The 26739-nt window shown below is 43.8% G+C and overlaps 1 protein-coding gene across 6 annotated transcripts in view; it reads right to left on the bottom strand.

Moving 5' to 3' along the window:
* Nucleotides 1-26739, bottom strand: part of KIF6 (kinesin family member 6) — a 300109-nt gene that overhangs the window by 112509 nt on the left and 160861 nt on the right. For 4 of the 6 annotated variants that reach the window (XM_075595373.1, XM_075595370.1, XM_075595375.1 and 1 more), the window contains exon 14: nt 4922-5027. In XM_075595373.1, the coding sequence (XP_075451488.1) occupies nt 4922-5027 (106 nt within the window). The remainder of the gene's footprint in view (nt 1-4921; nt 5028-26739) is intronic. The other 2 variants (XM_075595374.1, XM_075595372.1) reach the window with 1 other exon arrangement.

Below are 26739 nucleotides of genomic sequence, written 5' to 3' on the forward strand. Positions count from 1 at the left end.
CGCCCGCGACGCACTGACGTCAACGTCACGGCGCCGACGTCACGGCGCCGTGACGTCGACACTGCTGTGCTGTGATTGGAGGTTTTCAGCCGACAGCGCGCTGAAAAACAGCTTGGCGCTCGGCTGAAACCTCCATCTCGTTAGCACGCCTGCGGACGCTCGCGTGAGCCCCCTCTCAAGGCATCCACATTGAGGATGCAGGGGCTCAGCGCGGAGCGTCCGCACGCCTCAGCACGGCCTGTCCGTCTATGGACTCGGCCTTACAGCAGAGAGATAAGAGAGAAGCGGTCCCTCTCTCTGTGTGTCCCCGCACAGCTCTTACAGCAGAGAGAGAAGCGGCCCCTCTCTCTGTGTCTCCCCGCACAGCTCTTACAGCAGAGAGATCAGAGAGTAGCGGCCCCTCCCTCTGTGTCTCCCCGCACAGCTTTTACAGCAGATAAATCAGAGAGACAACTAGCGGTGGGACAAGAGGACCATGTGAGCGGAGCAGAGGGGGAGAGGGGAGGGAGGGGCTTGAGGACTGAAGTTGAGCGCCCCTGTTGTAATTATTTGACGACCTGCTGCTTTTCCTTCGTGCTCTCACGGGTTTGTGTGGGGGCTCCTTTTATTATGGATAACACAATCAGCAAACCTGTCCTGGTGACCCCACCTTATTGCCTTCAATTATTGAAGTCTCATTGTGTGTCTTTGGTAAAGTCCCTTATCCTCATAGTAACAGAAACATGCATCTGTTCTCCTGTACATTGTATGAACAGTAGGAGCCATACTTGCATCACATAACACTGGTAAAGAGCAGCCAGCGAAAGACCAGAAACAGTAGGAGAAAAAGTGAAATAGGCATTGAGTGAGTAGCAAAACGGATCGCTGTACTGCGTGCATTTGGTGAGAGGATGCTGTAATCAGTACAGGGTTTGGGGCTGCTGCCCTTTACAATGTATGTTTTAAAAATGTGTTGTTTTTTTTTTTTAAAGACCGCTATCCAAGCAATATTCTACGTGTTTTTTTTTTTAATCAATCAGTTCTGTATATAATAGCTGTTCTATTTTAAAATTCAACTCTTAGTACCATTTTTAATTAGTTACAATACTGTATATGGAGCATCTTTTGCAGGTTTAAGCACACCTCCCCAGCAGTGCAAGATCTTTGCAACACTCTCCTGTTGGTGATAATGTCTTTTGTAAATGAGCCTGTCAGACATCCACACTCTGCCTGTAATTTGATATATCCTTTGTATTTTTATAGGATGTCCTGTTATTTATATATGAATGTACACAATTATTTCTTTACTAGCTGAAAGAACCCAGAGTTGATCAGAATTCTAAAAAAACAACCTCATCCCTCCCATCCTGCTCTCTCCCCTCTCCCCACTTCTCTCTCTCCCCCTCCTGTCGCTCTTTCACCTCATCTCTCTCCCTCCCATCACTTCCCTTTAATACCTTCTGACGCCAACATTTCTGCGTCTCTCAGTCTCCAGCATTCTCACGTTCTCCTCACGTGACAACTGACTTCCTCATTTTCTTTCTTCGTCTGTTTTCTGTGTAAACTTCATAGCCACCTGACTCTCCTTATCTGCCAGCAGGCTATGTGCATTATGATGGCACTAGTATGATGTCAGGTGGCCTGCCATGTACAACACCCAGTGGCCGACTTGCTTGTCAGAGAGATTGTAATAACTCACAGGGGCCTATTCTAGTAGCTTCGATGAGATTGCTGCTACCTCGTAAGGTTTGGCATGTTCACGCCGAACGGTTTGTCATTTGTGTTATCACGGTATTCAGAAAGAATCTGAAACCATCCCAATCCGTGAGGTAGGTAAATGCCCAAACGGTTCGGCGTAGCATCAAAGTAATTATATATATATCCTGCTCAGCCATTCCTTCTTTGGCTGAGCATAGTTCTTTGGTAGCCTTGCATTTCCACAGTTCTGCCTTGCCTTGTGCGTTAACCTCTCGTCTTCTCTCCATTCGCCATTCTGGAGCTGTGATAGGCCTCGATAAACTAATCAAGGCTATTAGAGTTGCACGAGTTTCAGAACCTGCCGATAAGTGGCTTATCGCCGCTCACTCGGCGACGCCCAGCCTGTATGGGACCAGCTCCCTGAAGAGAGACTGAACCTTGCCATGTAGAAGAAGGGTTGCATTTACCTTTTGTTGGGTATGACACTTTGTTGCACTTTTTGTATGATTTTGACATTCGGCGGCATCACCGCGTTCCTTTTGTAACGTGGTGACACTCCCGATGTGTACGCTGAGACGTTATGTGTGACATAGGGTGAGGGTAGCCATCCCATGTGGAGAGGATTAGATGTAGAGTCTCCAGGAGCACTAAATGAGCACGCTGTAATGTTTATATTCCCTCTTGTAAAGGGTTCATTCCCCAAGACAAAAAGGACTTCTCAGGTGGGTTGGCCCTTTTTATTATTCCTTGGTATGTGTTTTTTTTTTTTTGGAAATGTTACATTTTTTATTTTGCTAAAACATTTTTACAATTTATCTGGTGTATAACACACACACACACTAATATATGTGTGTGTGTGTGTGTGTGTGTGTGTGTGTGTGTGTGTGTGTGTGTGTGTGTGTGTGTGTGTGTGTGTGTGTGTGTGTGTGTGTGTGTGTATATATATATATATATATATATATATATATATATATATATATATATGTGTGTCTAAACTTTGTATCTAGTGGAAATTGCCTTTAGACCTTGCTCTGTTCCAGGTGTTTCCAACCCTGAGATTCCAGGGGTGTATGTGTTGATTTTTTCACATGAGGGAGACCAACAGGCTTCATACAAAGACCACAGATAAGGGGCATTAAAACAATCTGCTCTGCGTCAAACAGAACTTCAAAGTACTGAGAGTACTTGAGCACTGACTCATCGGCCGCTTACACCAAGTCTCCCCAGTGACATACCTCCGTGGCATAAGTTCATATTAGTCTTTACATCTCTGGAGTCAGGAAAAAAAGCATGTGGGTTTCCTGTATGGTTTTCACAGAAGGTACTCTTGTCTGACTAAGCATCTAGAAAGCCCATGTGTCAGTACAATACCATTTTACAGCAGATACCATGAGTCAACATAATTGACCGTCTGGCATCCCTCTCATGTCCTACTAAGTAAGATTAACACAATATCCCAGACCTCTCTGTGAGAGCGATTTGCTCAGCAAAAAAACTGTAGGTGTTCAGTCATGCTGAATTAGTGTTTACTTATGCCAAATCTTATGCTATAATGCTGAATTGTCTGATTGCAATATGGAACATAACATTGACACATGCATTAATGGGGGACACTTTGGGAGTCCACTAAATGCTAGAGCAGGGGCGGCCAACTCCAGTCCTCAAGGGCCACCAACCTGTCAGGTTTTAAAGATATCCCTGCTTCAGCACAGGTGGCTCAATCAGTGGCTCAGTCGAAGACCTGTGCTGAAGAGCCACCAGTGTTGTCTTCAACTGAGCCACTAATTGAGCCGCCTGTGCTCCAGCAGTGATATTTTGAAAACCTGACCTGCTGGTGGCCCCTGAGGACTGGACTTGGCCGCCCCTGTGCTAGGGGTACAGGTCCCGATAATAACTTTTATTTGTAAAGCACCTTTCAAGTCTAATTTCAGAGCCGGTCATGCCATGCGTTTTGGGTATAATGCAGGCATTTGTATGCGGAGGTGCGAGGAGCAGGGCAGGCAGGGATTATTGGGGGGCTCGGTGCCGGGACATGTGGTGTGGGGGCCTCTTACTTTCTCCTTTGCCATCTCCTTTTGCTGGATCCCTCATCATGGCGCCACGAAGACAAATGGTGTTGCGTGACATCCCGTTGACATGGCAACGCTACATCACAATGCCATACCGTGTCACGTTGTCATGTCTACGCAGCAATGCAGGGCGTCCTGTTGTCATAGCAACGTGACGGTGCAATACATCACAACATCACCTGACGTCTTGCTGTCATAGCAACGTGCCAATTTGACGCTGCAACGCCATGATGAGGGACCCTGCAGGAGGAGATGGGGAAGGAGAAGGTACAGTAAGAAAGTTACAGAGGCCCCGCGCTCTCTCCCAGCAATCGGTTTCATTGTTGTGTTGGTAAGAGCGCGGGCCCCTGCAACCGCAGGGCTCGGTGCAGCAGCACCGACGGCACGGCCATCAAATGGGCCCTGGGATATGACGCGATCGCAGCGCGGTCCAGGGGAAGTATCAGGAACTGAATATTTATATATCAGAAACTAAGGCAAACACGATTCTGAAATAAAAGTTTATATGTTACCAGCCACCACAGCACTTTGAACACTACTTGTTTAGTTCATGTTTTGACACAACTACACGGGGCAAAACATTTGGAGCATTTTCCATTTAAACACGCCTCATTATATCCTCCTTTATTGGTCGGCGCGACACAATTACGCCATTTAAAGGAGCAATTTATGCTTTTTTTTTTTTTTATTACTGTTTTTAACACAGTTCAATTGACGCAAGGGGGTGTCCATATCTGAACCCCATTATTTTTTTAGCTCTGGGGACCCCCTGCTTCCCAAAATACAGACTTCAAAAGGGGGTTCCGGTATCTCAGCAAAGTTTAAAGCCCCAGTGTCACGCGGGCCAATGGGAAGCCGGACCTGATGACATCACAGCTTCCTGCTGGCCCACAGGGCGCGGGTGCGCTGAAACTCCGCCGGTACTGAACGTGGAGCCAGCTAGCCCAGCGGAGCTGCTACTGGCACCCCCTAAGGAGGCGAGCATTTCCGCAAGCAGGGGGGCTCCAGAGCTGAAACGAGTGGTGTTCAGTTCTAAAAACTCCCTGCTTCAATCCTATGTGAAAAAATAAAAGAGAAGTAGCCAAAGAATGCGCCAGCTTGGATTGCCGCTTTAAAGTACATTATTTACAGCATTCTGCTCTTGTGTTGCCAGCGTGTAGCCGGCTATGACATACCTCTGTTTAAGAAGCTTCTTGTTGTCTTCAATGGTGCCTCCGTCAGCATAATCCCTCTTAAAAATTTCAAATGCTTCTTGGCGTCCTAGAGAAATGTCTTCTCCTGCTGGCAGATATAATCAGACGTTACAATGCAGTCAGACGTAGAACATGTTACATGTAAAAACAGTCAGCACATGCCAACAGTATAACTGGCCCCATCTCTGCTGAAGAAGCATGTAGCGCATCAATTAGATTGTGAGCTCTTCGGAGCAGGGACTCCTTTTCCTAATGTTACTTTTATGTCTGAAGCGCTTCTTCCCGTTATGTGTTATTTGTATGATTGTCACGTGTATTACTGCTGGAGCGCTATGTACATGAATGGCGCTATATAAATAAAGATATATATAAATACGTACATACATACATAGCAAACCAATGTTATTGTGGCTTCTATCAAAGGTGTTAAAGTTAAGAGTTAAAGAACAAAGGAGGGGACTAGAAATTTGCCTGTAAGGCCACGGTCCCAGTGTGCACGCGCGCCCGGCATGGGGAAGGCGCGTGCACAGCGCTTCACCGCGATCTGCATCCTGGGAGAAGATGCCGGAGATTGTGAAGGGGGGGGGGGGAGTGTGGTTGGGGGGGTTCCAGGGGCGTGGCATGACCTCACGCGGCTGATTCGCACCTCATTGGCTGAACCATCGGTGGGGGCGTGGCCACCCCTCCGTCGCAACTTGTAAATTCAATTTCAATGTCTTTCTGAAAAATTGCAGTAAAGCGCGGCTGCAGCTTCCGCGCGAAGGTGCGTACTGGGCCCAGCCCCATTGAGGCGCGGTGTTTGTGCGCTGTAGAAAGCACTGGGACCGCGGTCTTACACTTACATACTGGTTAAAATGCTGTAGCATTGGCCTGTACTTCACCTTGTCACTATTACAGGTTACATTTCCAGGTGATCACACATCCCCATGGCCTTGGCATGCCTCCGTTTCCTTGCACATGGATCAGCTGATGGGGGGTGAATCATTGGAATGCATGATTGCCATTTCGGTAAGATATGAACACAAGCACTTACAGAAGTGTGCGGCTGTCACCGAGATTATGTTTCTTAGAGCACCGGTGAAGCGACTCCTTTAAAGGGTCATTGGCAAAATGCATTCGGAGCTATTGTTATTCATAAAGACAAAAACAATTGGCTTATTGTAGATTAATAACGGTTGAAATTGTGGCAAAGACATTAAGGGTGAATTTAAGATTACTTTATTTATCAGTTATTTGTTACTTTAGTTTCTAGTTTGAGAAAAATAAATGCATTTATATAAATGTTTTTTGTCCCACTGTGTACTACTGGAAAAGGGAACAATGACATTCTATATCTACATAGCATGACAACTGTACACGTGATTGATACTTATTGAGGGGGAGGCTTAGCGAGTAAGGATACTGGGGGTTATGCACAAAGCACTCAATATTGCGTGCAGCGCGATTCACAAAGCAATGATAACACTGCAGTATCGCGCTTAAAAGGCTTGTTATCACCAACACAGTCATTGCTAAAAAATTTGCGCCATAAAGCATTTATCTCACTTAAAAACACTTATCACTGCTTTGTGCATAATCCCCACTGACTGATAACAACGACACTGAGTTTGAAGCAGGGGTGTCAGTTCCTTGTGACCTTGGGCAAGTCACTTGATCTCCCTGTGCCTCAGGCACCAAAATCATAGATTGTAAACTCATCTGGCAGCGCTATGTGAGAAAAAACTATGAGTATTAATCTTCTTGGAATAGGGTACCTAAGATAATCGAGGAAATGCTTTTACTTGGGCTCTGTGAGTGCTGCACTAAGTATGTGCCCTCTGTGTACTAATGTAGCAGGGTCCCCCTTAACTGCATACAGGAGGGAGAGCTGACCCTGCATTGCTCCGTCGAATCGGGAGAAGTTGCGGTGGCCATTTTGGGAATCAGGAACTACAGTACAATTCCCAGAAACCTCGGACGAGAGTTACGACGGCCATCTTGGTCAGGGTTTCAGGTGCCCAGGGCACCCTCAGTACTTTGGGGGAACCACCATTATTATTGTCATGGATTACCGTGTATTGTTATGTTGGTGTCATTATATTATTTATGAGTAAAGTGTGTTTATATACATTGGTTGTATTATTATTAGTGAGTATTGGTTCCTATGAGGAGTCAATTCCGCCTACGCTGGGATCCTCATAGGTGGAGGCGCTGCACCGCGAGATAGCATCGCAGGCTCCCCTGGAGCGGAGGTTTCGGCTTCCTGTGAGCCTCACAGGTACAGCAGCACACGTGATCGCCTGCGGTTTCCCCCAGGCGTAGGGAAAGGGGGTTACATTAATATAAATAAATATAGCGTTTGGAGCCTTAGAAGTCTTTCATGCTTTCAAACGTACAAATCTGTTATGATAGCCATGACTTATAAATAGGAAAAGGTACGGTATTACTTGACCTCTGTAATGAAGTAAAAATGCATTAAACTTAAGCCTTTGAAGTCCCATCTACAACGAAAGTGATCTAAGGATAATGGCATGCTTACTAGGTCACATCTAACGAACGTACTCCTATTTTAAAACAAATCAGGCGAATAAGTGTGTTTTAAATATTTTTTTTTTCACTTTCAACTTTTCCATGACAAACCAAAACTTTGTAGGGGTTTTAACAATCATTATGTAATGTTTTTGGGTAGTGAGACTGTTTGCAGTCCTCGGTGCTATGGAAATGGTCCTTTCTGCTCATTATTAGCCGAACACACAAACAGATGTATCAGACATGCATGGTCTCTGGGAAGCAGCAATACAGGTTTCACTTTCATTTGCACTTTATTTTTTTATTACAGGTTTGAAGCAGGGGGTCTCCGGGGCGGAGCTGTATTAATTTCAGGAGGGGACCCCCTCCTTCCAGAGATACTTACTGTACATCCGTAGCAGTGCTGGTATCTCTGCAGTCTGTCCCGCGTCACGTGGACCAATAGGAAGCTGTGACATCATCCGGTGCGACTACTTATTGGCCCGCGAGACCGGGACATTTAAACTGTTAAGAGATACTTACCTCCATAGGGGGCGCAGGTATCTCTGGAAGCAGGGGGTCACCTGAGCTGAAATTAACACAGCTCCACTATGGAGACCCCCTACTTCAAATCTATAATAATCATTTAAAAAAAATAAACCTGTGTTTGTTCTTTAACCAGTTTCCAAGAGCACTACTGTTAAATATTGTGCCACTATTAAAGCAACGCATCGCGTTAACTGGAGCAGTAACGAGCATCTGTAGTTGATATGCTTAAATCTAGTGTTAGAAACCCAATGAGACAGAAATACAGCACTCATCTCTTCTCCCAAAATAATTATACTCAAAAATAAAGACAGAACATTTTTTGCTCTGAAAAAATATATACTTGTTATATGTTGTTCCAATTACACAGATTGTATCAATGATATGGTTAAAGCAGTGGTGTCCAACCTTTTCTTGGTTAAGGAACCCTATATGAAATTCTGAGGAACCCCAACCCTCTCTAATAGCGCGTCTGAGATCAGATGCATTGTAAGGAACCCCAACCCTCTCTAATAGCGCGTCTGATATCAGATATGCATCTGTAAGGAACCCCAACCCTCTCTAATAGTGTGTCTGAGATCAGATGCATTGTAAGGAACCCCAACCCTCTCTAATAGTGTGTCTGAGATCAGATGCATTGTAAGGAACCCCAACCCTCTCTAATAGCGCATCTGATATCAGATATGCATTGTAAGGAACCCCAACCATATATAATAGCGTGTCTGAGATCAGATGCATTGTAAGGAACCCCAACCCTCTCTAATAGTGTGTCTGATATCAGATGCATTGTAAGGAACCCCAACCATATATAATAGCGTGTCTGAGATCAGATGCATTGCACATTCTTCTGTATTTGGTACAATTTTAAAATGACGTGAAAATTAGAGAGAACCTGTAACAGGGCCTTAACTATTGTGTAAAAGGGGCTTCATTAGGAAGCCTGTATTGGTCTGAGGAATCCAGCAGGGAGCTGGTTAACTGCAGCTTCAGACAATTAACCAGTCTCCACCTGGCTCATCAGACAGGTAGAAAAGCCTCCTGCTGTAACTACAGGGGAGATCTCTTGAGCACAGGAGGACTGTGCTGTCCGCAAGACACCAGGAACCAGACCTCTATTCCAGGACACAGCTGGCCATGGCACCCACCAGAGGGTGACCCCCCAATGGACACAACCCATACCCACAGATTTACATAAATAGCCCCCTGGCTTATAGGTTACTCTTTGAACTTTGGGGTCAAAGGTTGGAAAGAGGCTTATCCTCCCAGCCCTGCAGATAGGGACAGGGAAAGTGAGTTAGCCATTACAAAGGGATAGGATGTTTATTTATCTTTGTGTTTCCTTAAACGATAGTTTTTAAAGTGACGGGCTAAATAAATGCCAGGGTTTAATTTCCCCAAATCTGTCTCCCTGGTTGTACCTCTGCACGTGTCTCTTTAAGAACCCTTTAGGGATGCCCGGGGAACCCAAGGGTTCCTAGTTGAAAAACACTGGGTTAAAGTATGCTGCTTGAAAAAGTACACAGCATTTATTTAATCCATTTGCAAATTGCTACAACTATTGCTGGCACTTGAAGTATGCATTGCAATAAGTCCCAGCTGGAGAGCATCCCTCTTATTGACGTCACAGCTTTATTCTAACAAGATATTTCTCTGCTGTTACTGTAAGTCAACCGTATCATATAGCCGTATAATGCAGCATAATAGCACAGGTTTGCGTTGGTTACTAACAATAGAGCACATCAGCTAGCTCTGGGGAGAACAGCACAAAGAGAATGTTTCACTTCACAAACATATGGGAAATGACCCTCTCTCATACGTAGAAGTGCACATATTTATCCCGTGCATAGGGGATCAAAGAAATACGTCGGATAAATGCAAGATAACGTAATAATACCTCAAGAAGAAATGAGTATTAAAAATGCAGTATTTTATAAGTTTATTATGATATACATTTCCTTATTTATTTTTGATATAATAACCTTATTGCATATAGCGCGTTTCTCCCAGCGGGACTCCAAGCGCTTCACAAGTACAGTCCGTGGCACATAGGGATGTGACAGACGTGGTCCCTGCCCCGTGGAGCTTACAATCTATGTGTTTGGTGCCTGAGGCACAGGGAGATAAAGTGACTTGCCCAAGGTCACAAGGAGCTGACACAGGGAATTGAACCAGACCCCCCTCTTCCAGTCCTGTCTTGTAACCTTTAAGCTGCTGGAAGTCCGAATGCACCCGAGTGCCGCCAGTCTTCTGGTATCACCATGAGAAGTGATCTACAGAGGTGGACCTCACAGGTCTCTTCTTCAAGTGTACTTCTCAGCATCACAAGCTAAACCTACACTCCTCGTGGTCCAGTGTAGCTTGTAGAACCGTTGAACTGTACATACGTATTACGGCCAAAACAAACACAAAAGATGCAGGTTGCAAATGATAAAAGTAAAACAAATGATCAAAGTTTTGATTTTAGAATAGAAATTGTAATTTAATACACAGGCAAATCTCCAAATCGGTCCTAAATGAGAATAGAAATGTACGGTAATTGGTAGAGTACGTGGACTATGGTAAATAAAACAAACTATATTTGAGACAGTCTCTTTTCAAATATATATTAACAATGTGAAAAATGTCCTGTAATGCACAAGTGTGCAAACTGGGGGCGTGAGATTTTTTTGGGGGCGCGCTGTGGTAATAGAGGCCTCGTGCTCTTCCCCAAGGCATTTAAATGAAATGCTGGTTGACCGCGCAAGGCCTCTGTAACTCACTTACCTTGATTCAGCCGGCTTTGGGCGACGTGTCGCCATGGCAACGCAGCATCATTTGACACCGGCGCAAAGGTAAGGGGGGGGGTGCGAACACTGGGGGAGAGCATGCAGGGGGGCACAGCACCAAAAGTGTGCGCACACCTGCTCTAATTCAATGCAAAGATAAATCTGCATAACAATAATGAGAAATCACACAAATAAAGACAATAATAAGTACTGTATAAAAAGTTTAAGAAGAATATAAATCACTTCAATCTGTGGCCCCTATTTATTATTTAGGTGGGTAGCTAGTAGCTGGAACTAGTGGATGGTACCCCATGTTCTGGTTAGGGATCAGGATTTGGGTTTGAAATTGAGACATAGCTAGTATATAGTATGCTGTTATGTATTCACTATAACCAGCTAGGAGGCACACGGTCCGCCCAAGGGGTTACCTTTTTATGTTAGAACATTAACACTCGTATTCACTCATTGAGAACGCTGACAATAGTATTTCAACTCTTATTGATGTGATTGTTAGTGTTTTGATTTTATGGTACATATATGTACATTGATGTAGTTATTAAAAGTTAATTGACTTCTCATTTTATATACGCTCTCTACATTTAGCAGTGTGCACAATATATAGGATCTCTTTCGTGTGCTCCTTTGCGCACACTTTATCTGGTTATCAGCATCTCCCAGGTGTCGCCTGCTTCTATGTTCTCTATTTGGGCGAGTGTGGAGTCTCCTTACAATAGATGGGTAGCTGCACAGAAAGTATTTGAAGGCAAGACAGGAAAAATTAACTTTGTGCCTAGACTCCAGTGATGACCAATCTAGTTATGTGAGCATTTCGCAGCGATGTGTGTTGTAGCTGCATTGTAACACAAAGCAGCATATTAAGTTGTAGAGGGTGTTTAGTTTGCTACGGTGAGTTTGGGGTCCTGTACCATATCCAGTGAGGTGGAATCAGAGTAATGCATAGCTGAGGTTGCTGACTGTACCTTAGATTAATAGGGGTATACATGCTTATGCTTCAAATAAATGCACCCACTTCTGTGGGGAAATTAATGGCAGCAGAGCTCTGGTATGTCATCTTCCAGATGGTAGTATTTTATTATTAGCAAACTATGTAAGCAGAAGCAAGGAGCAATTGAGTGATATGTGCAATATTACGGGGGATGTGGCTTGAGAAAGTCAGATCCAGTACCATATGGGGACAAACTTTGGAAAAAAGGAAAAACAGTGACACTTACAGATGTAGCAGACCTTAATGATCCCCCTGGCTCATTGCAGCGGGACACACAACGCGCCAACCAGATCAGACACCATTGTGTTTCAATTAGCCCCATGCAAAAAATGTGCGCCAGCAATAGTACCTGCTGCATCTGTATTTTGATGATGTCCACTGGGCCAATGACTGCGATGGTGAGTAACCTTTTTCCTTCTGACGCTATTGAACAAACTCTTAATAAAGTTATAACTAGGTGGCATGCCTTCCATTATCTGTTTCTTTGCTCTCGTTCGGGACATTTTTTAGTCCCAACACCATTGTCAGTGAGGACCTTACTATTTCAGGACAGTTGGTAACGTAAATGTCTTAAGCACAAGCTATGCCTCCTCCAAAAATGTGTTGACTTGTGTTGGAACTGGCAACACATTTGCCTCAATATTAAAAAACATTACGGCCCATACTGTATTTACTAAGCAGTGTCATGAGACACAATACGGCCCATTGAAGTACATAGGCTGAAAGGGGACATCCAGCGCTGGGAGATGTTGCATAGCATAATGGCCCTTAATCTCTGGGAGCTTCAATTAAGATCTGACCCAAAAACATCTACATTTTCAGTTTGCTTTTTCCGCACAAACGGTGTAAGCACATGGCATACAGCAGCCTGACAAATCATTTATTAGGAAAGGACTCATTTTCAAAGAGAGGTTTTGGTAACTTCTTGTTAAAAATCCTTCCATATTTAACATACCTTCTCCCAACTGAGAGCAATTATTACTTGTTATTAGACCGCTCAAAAGGAAATATGGGGAAAATGTTGGAAACAGAATGTATTTTTGGATCCCATGAAACATTGTTGATTTGACCAGAATCTCCGTTAATCTACTCAGATATTTTAGTCTTCAATAAGAGTTAGCTCTCCATTACACGCAGCGACTCAGCCATTGGAAAACGTGAGCACAAACATTGCAGAAAGGATGTTATGGATGGCCTTTCCTTGTGCTTCTTTCAAATGCAGTTGATTAATCTGGCACGGTGCTAAAAATAAGTGCTAGTATAGCTCTAAACTCGCTATTTGCTGACATTGGTAGAATAAACCCTCCGTACAGTTACCACATCTGTAAAGATCAAAGAATCTGGACACAACGTTGTACATGGTCTAAAAAAAATAAAATAATATTAAATATTACAACATCTCACCAGTAATTTGAAAGATCTGCAATTTATATATATGTGTATATATATATATATATATATATATATATATATATATATATATATATATATATATATATATAGTGGTGTGAAAAAGAAAGTACACCCTCTTTGAATTCTATGGATTTACATATCAGGACATAATAACAATCATCTGTTCCTTAGCAGGTCTAAAAATTAGGTAAATACAACCTCAGATGAACAACAGCACATGACATATTACACCGTGTCATGTATTATTTAACAAAAATATGGAGAAGCTATGTGTGAAAAATGAAGTATACCTTATGATTCAATAGCTTGTAGAACCACCTATAGCAGCAATAACTTGAAGTAATCGTTTTCTGTATGACTATCACTCTCACATCGTTGTGGAGGAATTTTGGCCCACTCTTCTTTACAACGTTGCTTCAGTACATTGAGGTTTGCGGGCATGTTTATGCACAGCTCTCGTAAGGTCCAGCCACAGCATTTCAATCTGGTTGAGGTCTGTACTTTGACTGGGCCATTGCAACACCTTGATTCTTTTCTTTTTCAGCCATTCTGTTGTAGATTTGCTGGTGTGCTTCGGATCATTGCTGCATGACTGTTGCATGACCCAATTTCGGCCAAGCTTTAGCTGTCGGACAGATGGCCTCACATTTGACTCTAGAATACTTTGGTATACAGAGGAGTTCATGGTCAACACAATGACTGCAAGGTTCCCAGATAGATTATATTTACACAGCATTTTATCCAGGGTCTCTGACACAAAACCAGGATATTTCCCGGTGGGAAATGGTGCGAGGTATGTCCTCATTGCCGTAGTGCTCAATGACACTATGCAGCCTTCCCTGGCAGGTTCCCGCCGGCGTTCTCCCTGCATCTTCCCGTGCTGCCCATTGTATTTGGTAAGAAATGTAAAATGCTTTATAGTTCTGCTGTCTGTAGTCCAAAATAATCCTTGACCAAGGTGACAGCGGGCACATTAAGTTGGATATGTCACTGGCATACGTTTATAAACTGCACTATACTCCACGTATACATGAACAATCTCTCATTTGTCTAATTTGGTGTGCAGAAACGATTTTTTCTTTTCCTAACTTAAGCAGCAGAAGAATGAATGAGAAAACAAGGATAACGTGGCAGCGAAATAGAACGAGACATTTGCAGTGGAGCCAACATATCTGCGATACACTAACAGTATTACACGTGGTTATTTTCATACTTTTCAATGTATCACAAAAACCTGGGCAAATATAGTTCATATATGTAACCCGAGATCATGACTCAAGCAAAGATTAAGGTACAAAAATTCAGCAGCCACTATATTTTTCATTACGGAAAATATCGCCCCACTTCTCAGACCAGCATATAAAATGCTGTCTAATTCCCTGAAGATAATATTCAGAGTTTGTAAATTGCACTTTACCTGATTAGAGATATGGTACCAAACACCCAGGAAATTCATAACAAAACGATGTTACCATACAAAAAGAATGGGTAATTCCTTTCAAACACGTGACTTCTCATTCTGCCATCTTTTTGCTCTGGCATCAGCTTAGAAACAATGTCTAAACAGTTTCACCAAACATTGTATGAAATGGATAGCGTTTGGATTCTTAAATGTACATTTCTGTATCTATACATTTGAGGGAGAGACCTAAAAAAAAATAGTTTTTTTTTAAAATGACTTACTCGTTCTTTACTCCTCATCAAATGTAAGACATCTGTTCATTAAATACTCTTAACACGTCTAAAAAATAATAATAATAGAACTGCTAGAAACAAGATGTTCAAATAAAAGCAAATGCTGCACAAGATGAGAAATGTAGGAGGGTGGGAGACGGAACGGGGAATATGTGCAGAAGCCTATTACCTTAGAGGACCTAGGGGATGATTCCAAGTACAACAAACAGGATGGGCTGTCCCCATCACAACTGAACCATTTTGGCGTAACTGGCAATGCCTCACGGTAGAATAACACAAAATAGTCAGAGCTGAAGTGCCTTGGCACCACCGTGGGAGGAAATCTGCTCAGTGTCTTGATGCACTGTTACCTCTTTCTTATAAGTGGTACAATATTTCTTCTTGAAGAGAACAAACGGTCTGAAACGCATGTTAGAACACATGGGGCAACTTATCACCGCCCCCAACGTCTTGTCGTCTGCTACCAGTTATAGCTGACAGATGTTCAAATAGAAGAAGATAGTTTGAAAATTTATTCTCTACAGATGATTCTTTAAAAAATCATTTCCAAGCTTGGAAGCAGTCGGATGCTCCACTGTGTTATATGTGGACTACAGACAATGCCTCATTTTTATAATATTTTTACCTTGCATTTGTCTTTTACGCACAATAGGAAAGTACCCTTGAATGGTGGGTATTGTGCCCACTATCAATGAAAGGAACCCATATATTTTGAGGAATAATATTGTGTATGTGAGCACTTATCACTTATTGCAACGTCCCTCCCCTCTCCCCACAAAATAAATATAAATATATGATGTCTTTACTGTGTGTGCGTTTCTAAAATATACTGTAATATCAAGCAACCCACTAAACACTTAGATTAATATTTGGGACTCCAAACCTTCCATTGTTGGGGTTACCCCTGTATGTTAAAACATCTGAACAATCACAAAGTGTGATCATGAAGTACCCACCTCCTTTAGCATACAGCCGGTTTAGCGCAGCGAGGAGGAAGAATGCTCCTTGTGAGGGCCAGAACGGTAAGGTAACCTCACACAATCTAAACGTAGTAAAGAAGTAAAACTGGGTGCAAACCAAATTAGACACAATGGGGCCTATGCAGAGAGCAGCGCTATTTTGAAATTCGCCATTTTTTGGAGAAAATCGCGCAGAAAGCAGCAGAAAATGGCGAGTTCCGAAAAACGCGCCAATTTTTCTTTTCTATTTGTAAAACTCGCCTCGCGGCTGGCGAGAACCTCAATCTCGCCAGTTTTAAAAATATCCGTATGCAGAGAGGCGCGAACGGCATCTAGCGGCTGTTCGCGCCAATAAAATGGCGCGATTGTCTCCGTTTTGACTCGCCAGAAAAAACTGCCGCTCGCGGCCATTACAAAGGGAAAAAAAAAGGCGCGAATTTGTTTTAACACATTTCTGAAGCGCGCATCTCGCCAATTTAAACTCGCCACACGCATCCATGTTAAACATAGCAGAATTCGCACTTTTCTGCATATGGAGATTAAAACTCTCCAAAAAAGCTACTTTTTAATAAATTCGCCAATTTTAAAATTCGCTGCTCTCTGCATAGGCCCCAGAGTCCCTTAAATGACACAAATCTGATAAAACCACCAAGGGAGGGATCATTTAAAATCCCACACCATACATAATCCATCTAAATGGATTAGTATTTTTGGAAGGATGGTGACCACCTTCTAATGGTTTAAGTTCCCCAGCCACTACTTCCAGGTGATCAAATGGCAAGGTACTGTGTAAAATACATGTATTGTAAGTTTGCAAGTCTGGTTGTCTTTCTCCATGAAAACTAAAGAGAGACGCAGGAGGATTTCAGCCTGGAGAAGGAAAAAGAATTATTCAATTTGACGTTTGGACTTGCCTGGACTGGGGTAACCCTGGTGTGGTGGGTGAGCTTGGCATACCATGCTGTGGGCAAGCTTGGCATACCATACGGTGGGCAAGCTTGGCATACCATACGGTGGGCAGGCTTGGCATACCATACGGTGGGCAAGCTTGGCATACCATGCTGTGTGCAAGCTTGGCATGTCATACGGTGGGCAAGCTTGGCATACCATACAGTGGGCAAGCTTGGCATGCCATACGGTGGGGGGGCTCAACTCCAGTCCTCAAGCCCCCCAAGCAGGTCAGGTTTTCAGGATATCCCCGTTTCAGCACAGGTGGCTCAATCGGAGGCTGAGTCAAAGACTGACATATTCAGGCTTCAGTCTTTGACTGAGCCTCGATTGAGACACCTGTGCTGAAGTAGGGACTGATTGAGCCACCTGTGCTGAAGCTGGGATATCCTGAATACCTGACCTGTTGGTGGGGGGGGGGGGAGGGGGTTGAGGATTGGAGTTGAGTATGCCTGCTCTAACTAATAGGCTTAAGTCCGTCGCATTTGTGATCAAAAATAGAGATGAAAGTGCACAAGACGGCAAATAATGTAAATGCCTAAAGTAGTCCCTGAGTCCCCTGAGAGATTCTAACTGAATACGAGTAATCAAGTATTCATATAACTATCTGTAACAATGTGTGCTGGTTTTTGAAGTTGACTAAGGGCCTCATGCAGAGAGCAGCGCAAAAAGGAATCTCGCCATTTGCCGGCGAAAATGGAGCTTTAAACCGCCGGAAAAGGCAAGTTTAAAAAAAAGCGCCATTTTTTTTTTTCCCTTGAAATTCGCCGCGCGGCTGGAGAGTTTCTAATCTCTCCAGTTTTTTTTCCTGCCGTATGCAGAGAGCCGCGATCGCCATCTAGTGGCTGTTCGCGGCAAAAAAATGGCGCGATTTTCAACATTTTTCCTCTCCACCAAGCAGCTGGCGCTCCGCGGCCGGTGGAGGGAAAAAAAAAAAAAACGCGATTTTTTTCCCCACTAGTTTCAACTGCGCTCATAGCGCTGGTTGAAACTCTCCATATGCAGAAAGGCTTGTTAATGCAGTTTTCTGCCCTTTCTGCATATGGAGAAAAAAACTCTCCAAAAAACCTACAATTTTTCCCCCTCTCCAATTCTAAATAGCGCTGCTCTCTGCATGAGGCCCTAAGGAGTTAAATAATTATGATTTTACATTACGGAGACTGAGACTCTGATTGAGCAACCCGTGCTGAAGCTGGGACTGATTGAGCCACCTGTGCTGAAGCTGGGACTGATTGAGCCACCTGTGCTGAAGCAGGGACTGATTGAGCCACCTGTGCTGAAGCTGGGGCTGATTGAGCCACCTGTGCTGAAGCTGGGACTGATTGAGCCACCTGTGCTGAAGCTGGGGCTGATTGAGCCACCTGTCCTGAAGCTGGGACAGATTGAGCCACCTGTGCTGAAGCTGGGACTGATTGAGCCACCTGTGCTGAAGCTGGGACTGATTGAGCCACCTGTCCTGAAGCAGGGACTGATTGAGCCACCTGTGCTGAAGCTGGGACTGATTGAGCCATCTATGCTGAAGCTGGGACTGATTGAGCCACCTGTGCTGAAGCAGGGACTGATTGCGCCACCTGTGCTGAAGCTGGGACTGATTGCGCCACCTGTGCTGAAGCATGGACTGATTGTGCCACCTGTGCTGAAGCTGGGACTGATTGAGCCACCTGTGCTGAAGCAGGGACTGATTGAGCCACCTGTGCTGACAACGTTTATGATATTTTACACGACAAACTGTCACCGGAGTAGACAGAATAAAGGGAGAAGAGACGGGATAGCAAAGTCGCCTCTTTCTATGGAAATGTGCCGTTCGGGTGAAAGATACACAGACGTTTCTGGGAGGCTGCTCCGGTATCTCCGCCTCCTATATAAAAGGAACAGACGAGCGCTTCAGCACTGGGTCCCGTTTTATTGCTGTCAGAACAGTGCCTCTGTGAGGAACACAGAATATGGCCCCGAGCCTACGTGACCTAATACCCATACAAATTAGCTGCTAAATATAACAGGATAAACAATTGCTTTAATGTTTTGTACTGTTAATCTTCATCTAATGCTGAACTATATATGGCAACAAACACATAAACTGAAGACAAAAGCCACGAAGGCTAGTGGGCTGAGTCATAAAACCTTATTTGACAAAAGCATAACACGAACAGCCGTATTCCAAACCAAAGCACCAGTCCGGAATTCCTCTGTAGCGTTGCAGTGTTCGAGGGCCGTACATGTACATAGAATTTGCAGGCATTATAAGTCCCTGTCCTGAAGCGGATGGTTCAGCAGCACAGTGACTCGTCCACAGTCACCAGAAGCGGTCACTGGATCTAAAATATATATTCAATAAACTATAAATTCAGTGTAAAGAACTCGCATGACTAATATGGTTAGTTATCGTAGGGGATGATGCCAACTAATGACATCGACCTTTGCAAGACACGCGCTGGTGAACATCACTACGTGCGTCTCTCCACGGCTCTTCAGAAGGATTCTCCGTGACTTCTTAAACGGAAGCGATGATCATAGCGAGCGGAATGACAGCTTCGATGCACAGTACATACTGTATGTAACCAGCCTCCGCGTGCCTGCTGCACCCGCGGCACAGAACTCGCGGCTTCTCCCGGCAGCGAGGAATTCTCTGGGGGGTGTGGGGGTCCGTTTGGCAGAAGGGACCCCCCCACCCCCGCAGGCAGCCGTGGCTGTTTGCTTTTCTTCCCGCAGCTTCAAGGGATAGTAAGTCTGGCTGCATCTGTATGTAAAACAGTATGATTGGAATAAACATGTAATGATGATCTGTAAAATGGACGACTTCTCATGGGATCGGTGCACAGAAGTCGCTCACTGCATTTTTATGTTTGGTCTTAGCGCCACTAATCTTGTGACTGAACACTGGCTGGGATTGGCATTAAAGGGAGCTACTGTAAGTGCATTTTAGGCTATGCTGATTTTTCATTTAATGCCGCTTAAGTTGGACATAAAAGTTATTTATTCAGCAATCCCTCCTTAGCACATGACGAATGCAGAGTATTTATATTGAAACTAACCTCGCTTCATAATATCACAAGTTAGAGATCTACTTACTGTATAACTCAAGAGCAAATTGAAACATGTATACTCGAGTGGCAGCAATCCATTCAATTTATACCGCACATGGTATTATTTTGCTATGCTTTTTATTTCTCCGAGCAGCAATAACGATGCATCACATTTATTCTTGCGGTTCAGGGACAGACAATAAGACGGGGTTAAAATATGAGAGAGGTGAACGGAGAGTGATACAGATGGGGTTTGCTTGCCAATGACATACTGTACAAGTGAAGGGTTAGGACTCATAACATGGAATCAAAGATTATATACAGTAGATGCTCAAAAATGTGCATCATGGTGTTTAACACGTAGTATTGCTTTATTCTTGCATAACATTGGCAGGATAGTTCATTCTTACAGACACAATGTAAATAATTCTGGTACAGGATGCACAACATAAGCCAGGAATTCTGTAAGTGAAAAATGGCAATATAATTATTATATCTCATTATATACAGTAGTTTTACTAACGAATGCACAATTGTACATAGCAGAATACAAACAGAGTGAGGTGCCTACATTTACAGTGCATAAGCCACACAACCTCTCCTATTCCCCAAGCGAAGAACTTTATATACAGGCATTACGGCACAGTAACTATTTCTACTAAATATACTACTGTATTTAATCTGTTTCTGTTTGTATTTAGAATACCCGCGTATTTATAGTCTTTCTAGATCTAAAAAAGAGAGTTAAGGAAGGAAGGGCAGCTGTAATAAGTGGGTTGACATAGACGCACTAAGCCAAACTGTAGCATGGCAGGTTTGGCACAGGCTGGGAGTAATGGATACAAGGGAAAACTTAAACCCACAAGAGCCTTTACCAGACCCACCCAGCAGGGCTACCACACCTACATAAATAAAGAGGAGCCATGCCTTGTGGTGCCAGAAATCACACATTTTACATAGCGTAGCTCCGGACAAACAGGATACAGGTCACAGACCGCGTCGCGCAGTTTGCTCTAAGGGACGGACATTAAAGGCATGTAGGCTTTTTATTTCTTGGAAACTTCCTCCCGTGGCAGAGAGAGCGTAGTTAAAGGCATACATGAAAAAAGAAACAGTCCTGCTCCAAAGAGATATTAGTGCAACATGCAGCTATTATATTGGCATTTGGTAAAAAACCAGACCCAGCTCGTGCTTGGCGGCCACACAAACATTTCACCACATCCGTGAACAAAAGTGTGGGAAGGTTCCAACATTCTGCAGAAACAGAAGTGTGCGGATTGTTTGTAATAATGTGGCCGGCTGTAATGCTAACATTCCCTCCGAACGTGCTCTCCTTATTGCTAATGAATGCCGGATAATGTTACTGAACACTGTGTCAGCAGGTACTGTACACTAGATAGCTGATTGTACACTGACGTTCAAATGGCTGAATCATCGCAGACTGCATTCATTCTCTTGTACGGTATATTAACATACGCCCCTGGTGAAGCCGCAGTACAACATTTCCCACCCACCCCCTGTTTTTTTATTTGTATATGTAAAGCACGTGGCAATGTATAATTCCACATTCTTACCTAAGCTGGCAATCGTTTGGTGCTCCGGTTATAAATCTGTAAAAGCCTGATTGTGTGCCTAACATAATGGCCACCTTTCAGTTTCAATCAATCCTTCAGTCAGTGTAACTAAGCAGCTACAATTGTATCCTTATATTACTAAGGTAACATTATCTATTGTTATAGTTTTGCAGCTCAAACTGCTGGAAACATTGGCAACAGATTATCACAAACAGGAAAGTGTTGCAAATATCTTGCACTACCAGGGAGGTGTGCTAAACCTGCTATAGAAATCAAAGGATGGTTTAAAACTCATTAAAGTGACATTAAGAGTTATATATATATATATATATATATATATATATATATATATATATATATATATATATACAGTTCTGATTCAGTGCTACGTTAATGTGGTTGAGGTCCTCTATGGGGTCTATGTATCAAGAAGTACTGTAAGTGTGTGCTAACGAGGTTGCGTAAAACAAATGTGCATTTTATAAACATGACATATTTATGAAGTGTATTTCTACTGTTTTACTGTTATGGCGCATGCAGTGCAAGTATCTTACTCTAAAAAACAGATTTACGCCTCCTTTAAGGTGACGGATAAAACCCACGCAGAAATCCATCAAAAATGGTTGCGGAACTTCTGTTTTCCTCCCAGTGTTTCTCCACCCCATCCTAACTGGAATCCACCCACACCCATACAGACCAGGAAAGCTACAAAACAGGGAAGGGCATGTTCTCCGACACAATGGAGCTCTCAAACAGATCATTGCAACAATAGGTCAGACAGGGAAAAATCCTCTATAAAGACACTTTAACTAAAGGAATGGCTAGTTATCTAAAAGTAATCACCCAGAACGTTAAGGGTCTAAACTCGCCCATGAAAAGAAGGCTCATGTTCAGGGACCGAAAAGCCAAGCAAGGGGATATATATATATATCTATATATATGATTCGGGGAACTCACCTTAACAGAGAAGATCTGTCTAGGCTAAAATACAAAAATTTCCACCAAATCTATCATTCTCCAGCGGAAAACAAAAAGGCTAGCGTAGCCATCTTGATTAAAACCAATGTCCCCATCGTAATCGAAAAGATAAAAAGAGACAAGGTAGGTAGCATGCTAATCATCACTGGTAAACTAGGTTTAGCAGAATTAACTGCGGCGTGCCTATACGCCACTAACGAAAACCAAGCAACCTTCATTAATGACGCCTATGACACTATCGGTGAGTATAGGAAAGGGTACCTAATTTTAGGAGGATACTAATAATATATAGCGCTGCTAGTTTTACGTAGCGCTTTACAGAGACATTTTGCAGACACAGGTCCCTGCCCCGTAAAGCTTACTATCTATGTTTTTTGGTCCCTGGGGCACAGGGAGATAAAGTGACTGCCCAAGGTCACAAGGAGAAGAAACCGGGAATTGAACCAGGCTCCCCTGCTTCAAACTCAGTGCCAGTCAGTGTCTTAACTCACTGAGCTACTCCTCCCACAACATCACTATAGATAGTAATAATGATAGGGCGAGAATCCCTAACAAGGAACTCCAATCAAAACTAAAAAACTCAAGGGCCTTGAAATACAATATAAAGACGTGCGGGTTAGTAGACACTTGGAGACTGATGAATAAAGGGTACTCATTCTACTCAGATACACACGCATTGACTACATACTCCTATCTAGGGCCCTGGCCAGTCGTATTGTGAAAATGGAGATGGATAATATCACTTGGTCAGACCACGCCCCAGTGACTCTGTTATTAAGGGATATACCCCAGAGACCAACCGGTGCTCGATGGTGTATGAATGACCTCCTGCTTAGACTACCAGAGACAAAAGATGCTATAGGAGTAGCTCTATCAGAGTATTTTTCATTAAATGACAGTGGGCAAGTAAGAGATAGTACTCAATGAGCCGCGCATAAGGTAGAATAGTCAGCATCGCCTCATAAAGAAAAAAAGTAGGAGAATAGACAGACTAAATAACATCAGGGAAAATGAAGAGGTCTTCCAACAAAACCCTTCACACGATGTCAGAGGCCAAATAGACAAAGATACAATTGAACTCAAAAACATACAAACGGGTGAATCATCTGATTAACCCTCCAGGTGCTCAGAATATAGCATAGTCCCGCTGGTGAAAGATGAAATTAGTCTTATAGACCCAGGCTATACACAACCTTAGTGTGGTGAGGTATAATATATAATCATTCCCCCCAACCGGCTCACCATGAGCACTATGAGGTTGGGACCCGGGAAACTCACGTGTAAGTCCTTGTCGCAGTTTGTTAAGCCTCAAGCCTTCAGAACTCAAAAACATATTGATTGAGGACACTGAGAAAGCAATGTGCTGGACTAACCAGACCTTCTACGAGACGCGAAACAAGGCAGACAGGTACCTTGCAGCTAAGCTCCAAAATAAAATGGCCAGTTTAAATATCTACAGCATAAAGAACAAACAGGATGTGTTAACATATAACCCTGCCGAAATCAATGAGGAATTTGTGACATATTATAGCAACATACTGTATACAACCTGGCGAAACATGAGTAGTGCAGACTTAGAAACAAAAATAGACGAGTATATAAAAATGTCTAGACTTCCTAAATTCGACACTCCGGACGCTAATCAACTAGGCGGCCCAATAATGGCAGAAGAGGTATCCGAAACTATCAAATCTCTTAAAAATTTCAAGGACCCTGGACTGGACAGGTTCTCCAACCTCTACTATAAAAAGCATGAATCTATACTAAAACCATACCTGGTCAGATGGTTCAATAAAATTTTACAGGGTGAAGGCTTGCCGAATGAACTACTGGAAGCCTCAATCATTGTAATCCTGAAAGTATTCTGGTGTGCAGCTAAAATAGTGGGAGTGGAATTGCACAATAATATACATGTTCAATTAATCATTGTAAGCACTTAGCAAAGACAACAGATTTACTTTAAATATCAGAGCAATTTAAACTGCACAGTACTCTGTAAAACTTGCAATGAAGTTGTTTTTGGCTTAACAAGTAACCAGTCTCTGTTCTGTGCTATCCCTCTCCGAGGAACAGTACATGCTTCACATCTTGGGAATGTACGAGCAAAAAAAGCTTATTCTTCCAAACGGTTTTCTCCTTCATTTCTTTTCCCTTATGGGGGAGATGTGGCAAAGATAAGCAACATATTTTAATAGTCAGTCTTCCATCTCAGAGATTTGTGTGCTGCAATTATGTAATAGGAATGTGATTAAATGTTATATATATATATATATATATATATATATACAGTATATACATATACATATACACACACACACACACACAACAAAAGACAGGGGTGCCCAATGCTACATCCAATTGACAAAACATATATGGTAATAAGTATAAAGTTTAAATACTTAAATAATAATTACTTGGTTATTTAGTTAAACCTTTTGGCCAAAGCGTTGTAAGCCTGCACACCAAACGTCAAGGTATAACCAAAAATGCAGGTCCTACACTACACTGTGAACCCTTCCTTTTACCTCTGTATGAGGGGAAAGAACCATAGTAAGGCCTGTTCAATGATGTGGTGGGTGTAGCAGTTTGAGCTAGCTGGGAATGTGTGTGTATAAATATATATATATACATGTAGTGGTATCAGTACCGTGTTAGCCGAGCTTCAATAATCAAAAAATAAATACCGTATTTCCTCGATTCTAAGACGCACTTTTTTTCCCAATTTCACATCTCTGAAATAGGGGTGCGTTTTAGAATCGATGTACTAAAAAAAAAAAAAAAAAAAAAACCTGCTTGGGGGCGCTGCAGACGGAGGGCGTGCAGCTTTCAGCGTTTTAACAAAAAGCGCGGTAGCCGTCTGCTTGAACCACGGCCCCCCGCCCGCTCTCCCCCTTGTCTCAGTTGGTTGCTTGAAGTGCTGGCCCCCCCTCTGCGACCCACAGCAGTGCGGCTGTAGCGGCACCACCAGCTGACCGTCCCTGACTGCTACTCACAGCTTCCAGCCCCACGAGCCCTCTGCTACTCACAGCTTCCAGCCCTCTGCTACTCGCAGCTTCCAGCCCTCTGCTACTCGCAGCTTCCAGCCCTCTGCTACTCGCAGCTTCCAGCCCTCTGCTACTCGCAGCTTCCAGCCCTCTGCTACTCGCAGCATCCAGCCCTCTGCTACTCGCAGCTTCCAGCCCTCTGCTACTCGCAGCATCCAGCCCTCTGCTACTCGCAGCATCCAGCCCTCTGCTACTCGCAGCATCCAGCCCTCTGCTACTCGCAGCATCCAGCCCTCTGCTACTCGCAGCATCCAGCCCTCTGCTACTCGCAGCATCCAGCCCTCTGCTACTCGCAGCTTCCAGCCCTCTGCTACTCGCAGCTTCCAGCCCTCTGCTACTCGCAGCTTCCAGCCCTCTGCTACTCGCAGCATCCAGCCCTCTGCTACTCACAGCATCCAGCCCCATGAACCCTCCGCCCCCCTCTGCTACTCACAGCTTCCTGCCCTCTGCTACTCACAGCTTCCAGCCCTCTGCTACTCACAGCTTCCAGCCCCATGAACCCTCCGCCCCCCTCTGCTACTCACAGCTTCCTGCCCCATGAACCCTCCACTACTCACAGCTTCCAGCCCCATGAACCCTCCGCTCCCCCCCCCCCCCCTCTGCTACTCACAGCTTCGGCTGCCAGCCCCACGAGCCCTCCGACCCCTCCCTTGTCTCTGTCTCTCTCTGTGTGATTCTCTGTCACTCTGTGTGTGTATGTGTCTCTGTGTATGTTTGTGTCTCTGTCACTCTGTGTGTGTGTATGTGTCTCTCTCTGTGTGATTCTCTGTTACTCTGTGTGTGTATGTGTCTCTCTCTGTGTGATTCTCTGTCACTCTGTGTGTGTTTGTGTGTGTGTGTGTCTCTGTCACTCTGTGTGTGTATGTGTCTCTCTCTCTGTGTGATCCTCTGTCACTCTGTGTGTGTGTATGTGTCTCTCTCTCTGTGTGATCCTCTGTCACTCTGTGTGTGTATGTGTCTCTCTCTCTGTGTGATCCTCTGTCACTCTGTGTGTGTATGTGTCTCTCTCTCTGTGTGATCCTCTGTCACTCTGTGTGTGTATGTGTCTCTCTCTGTGTGATTCTATCACTCTGTGTGTGTATGTGTCTCTGTGTATGTGTGTGTCTCTGTCACTCTGTGTGTGTATGTGTCTCTCTCTCTGTGTGATCCTCTGTCACTGTGTGTGTATGTGTCTCTCTGTGTGATTCTCTGTCACTCTGTGTGTGTGTGTGTGTGTATGTGTCTCTCTGTGTGATTCTCTGTCACTCTGTGTGTGTGTATGTGTCTCTCTCTGTTGTCTGTTACTCTGTGTGTGTTTGTGTATGTGTCTCTGTGTGTGTTTGTCTCTGTCACTCTGTGTTTGTGTATGTGTCTCTATGTGTG

The sequence above is a fragment of the Ascaphus truei genome, chromosome 4 (genome assembly GCF_040206685.1).
Source record: "Ascaphus truei isolate aAscTru1 chromosome 4, aAscTru1.hap1, whole genome shotgun sequence".
Taxonomy (NCBI): domain Eukaryota; kingdom Metazoa; phylum Chordata; class Amphibia; order Anura; family Ascaphidae; genus Ascaphus; species Ascaphus truei.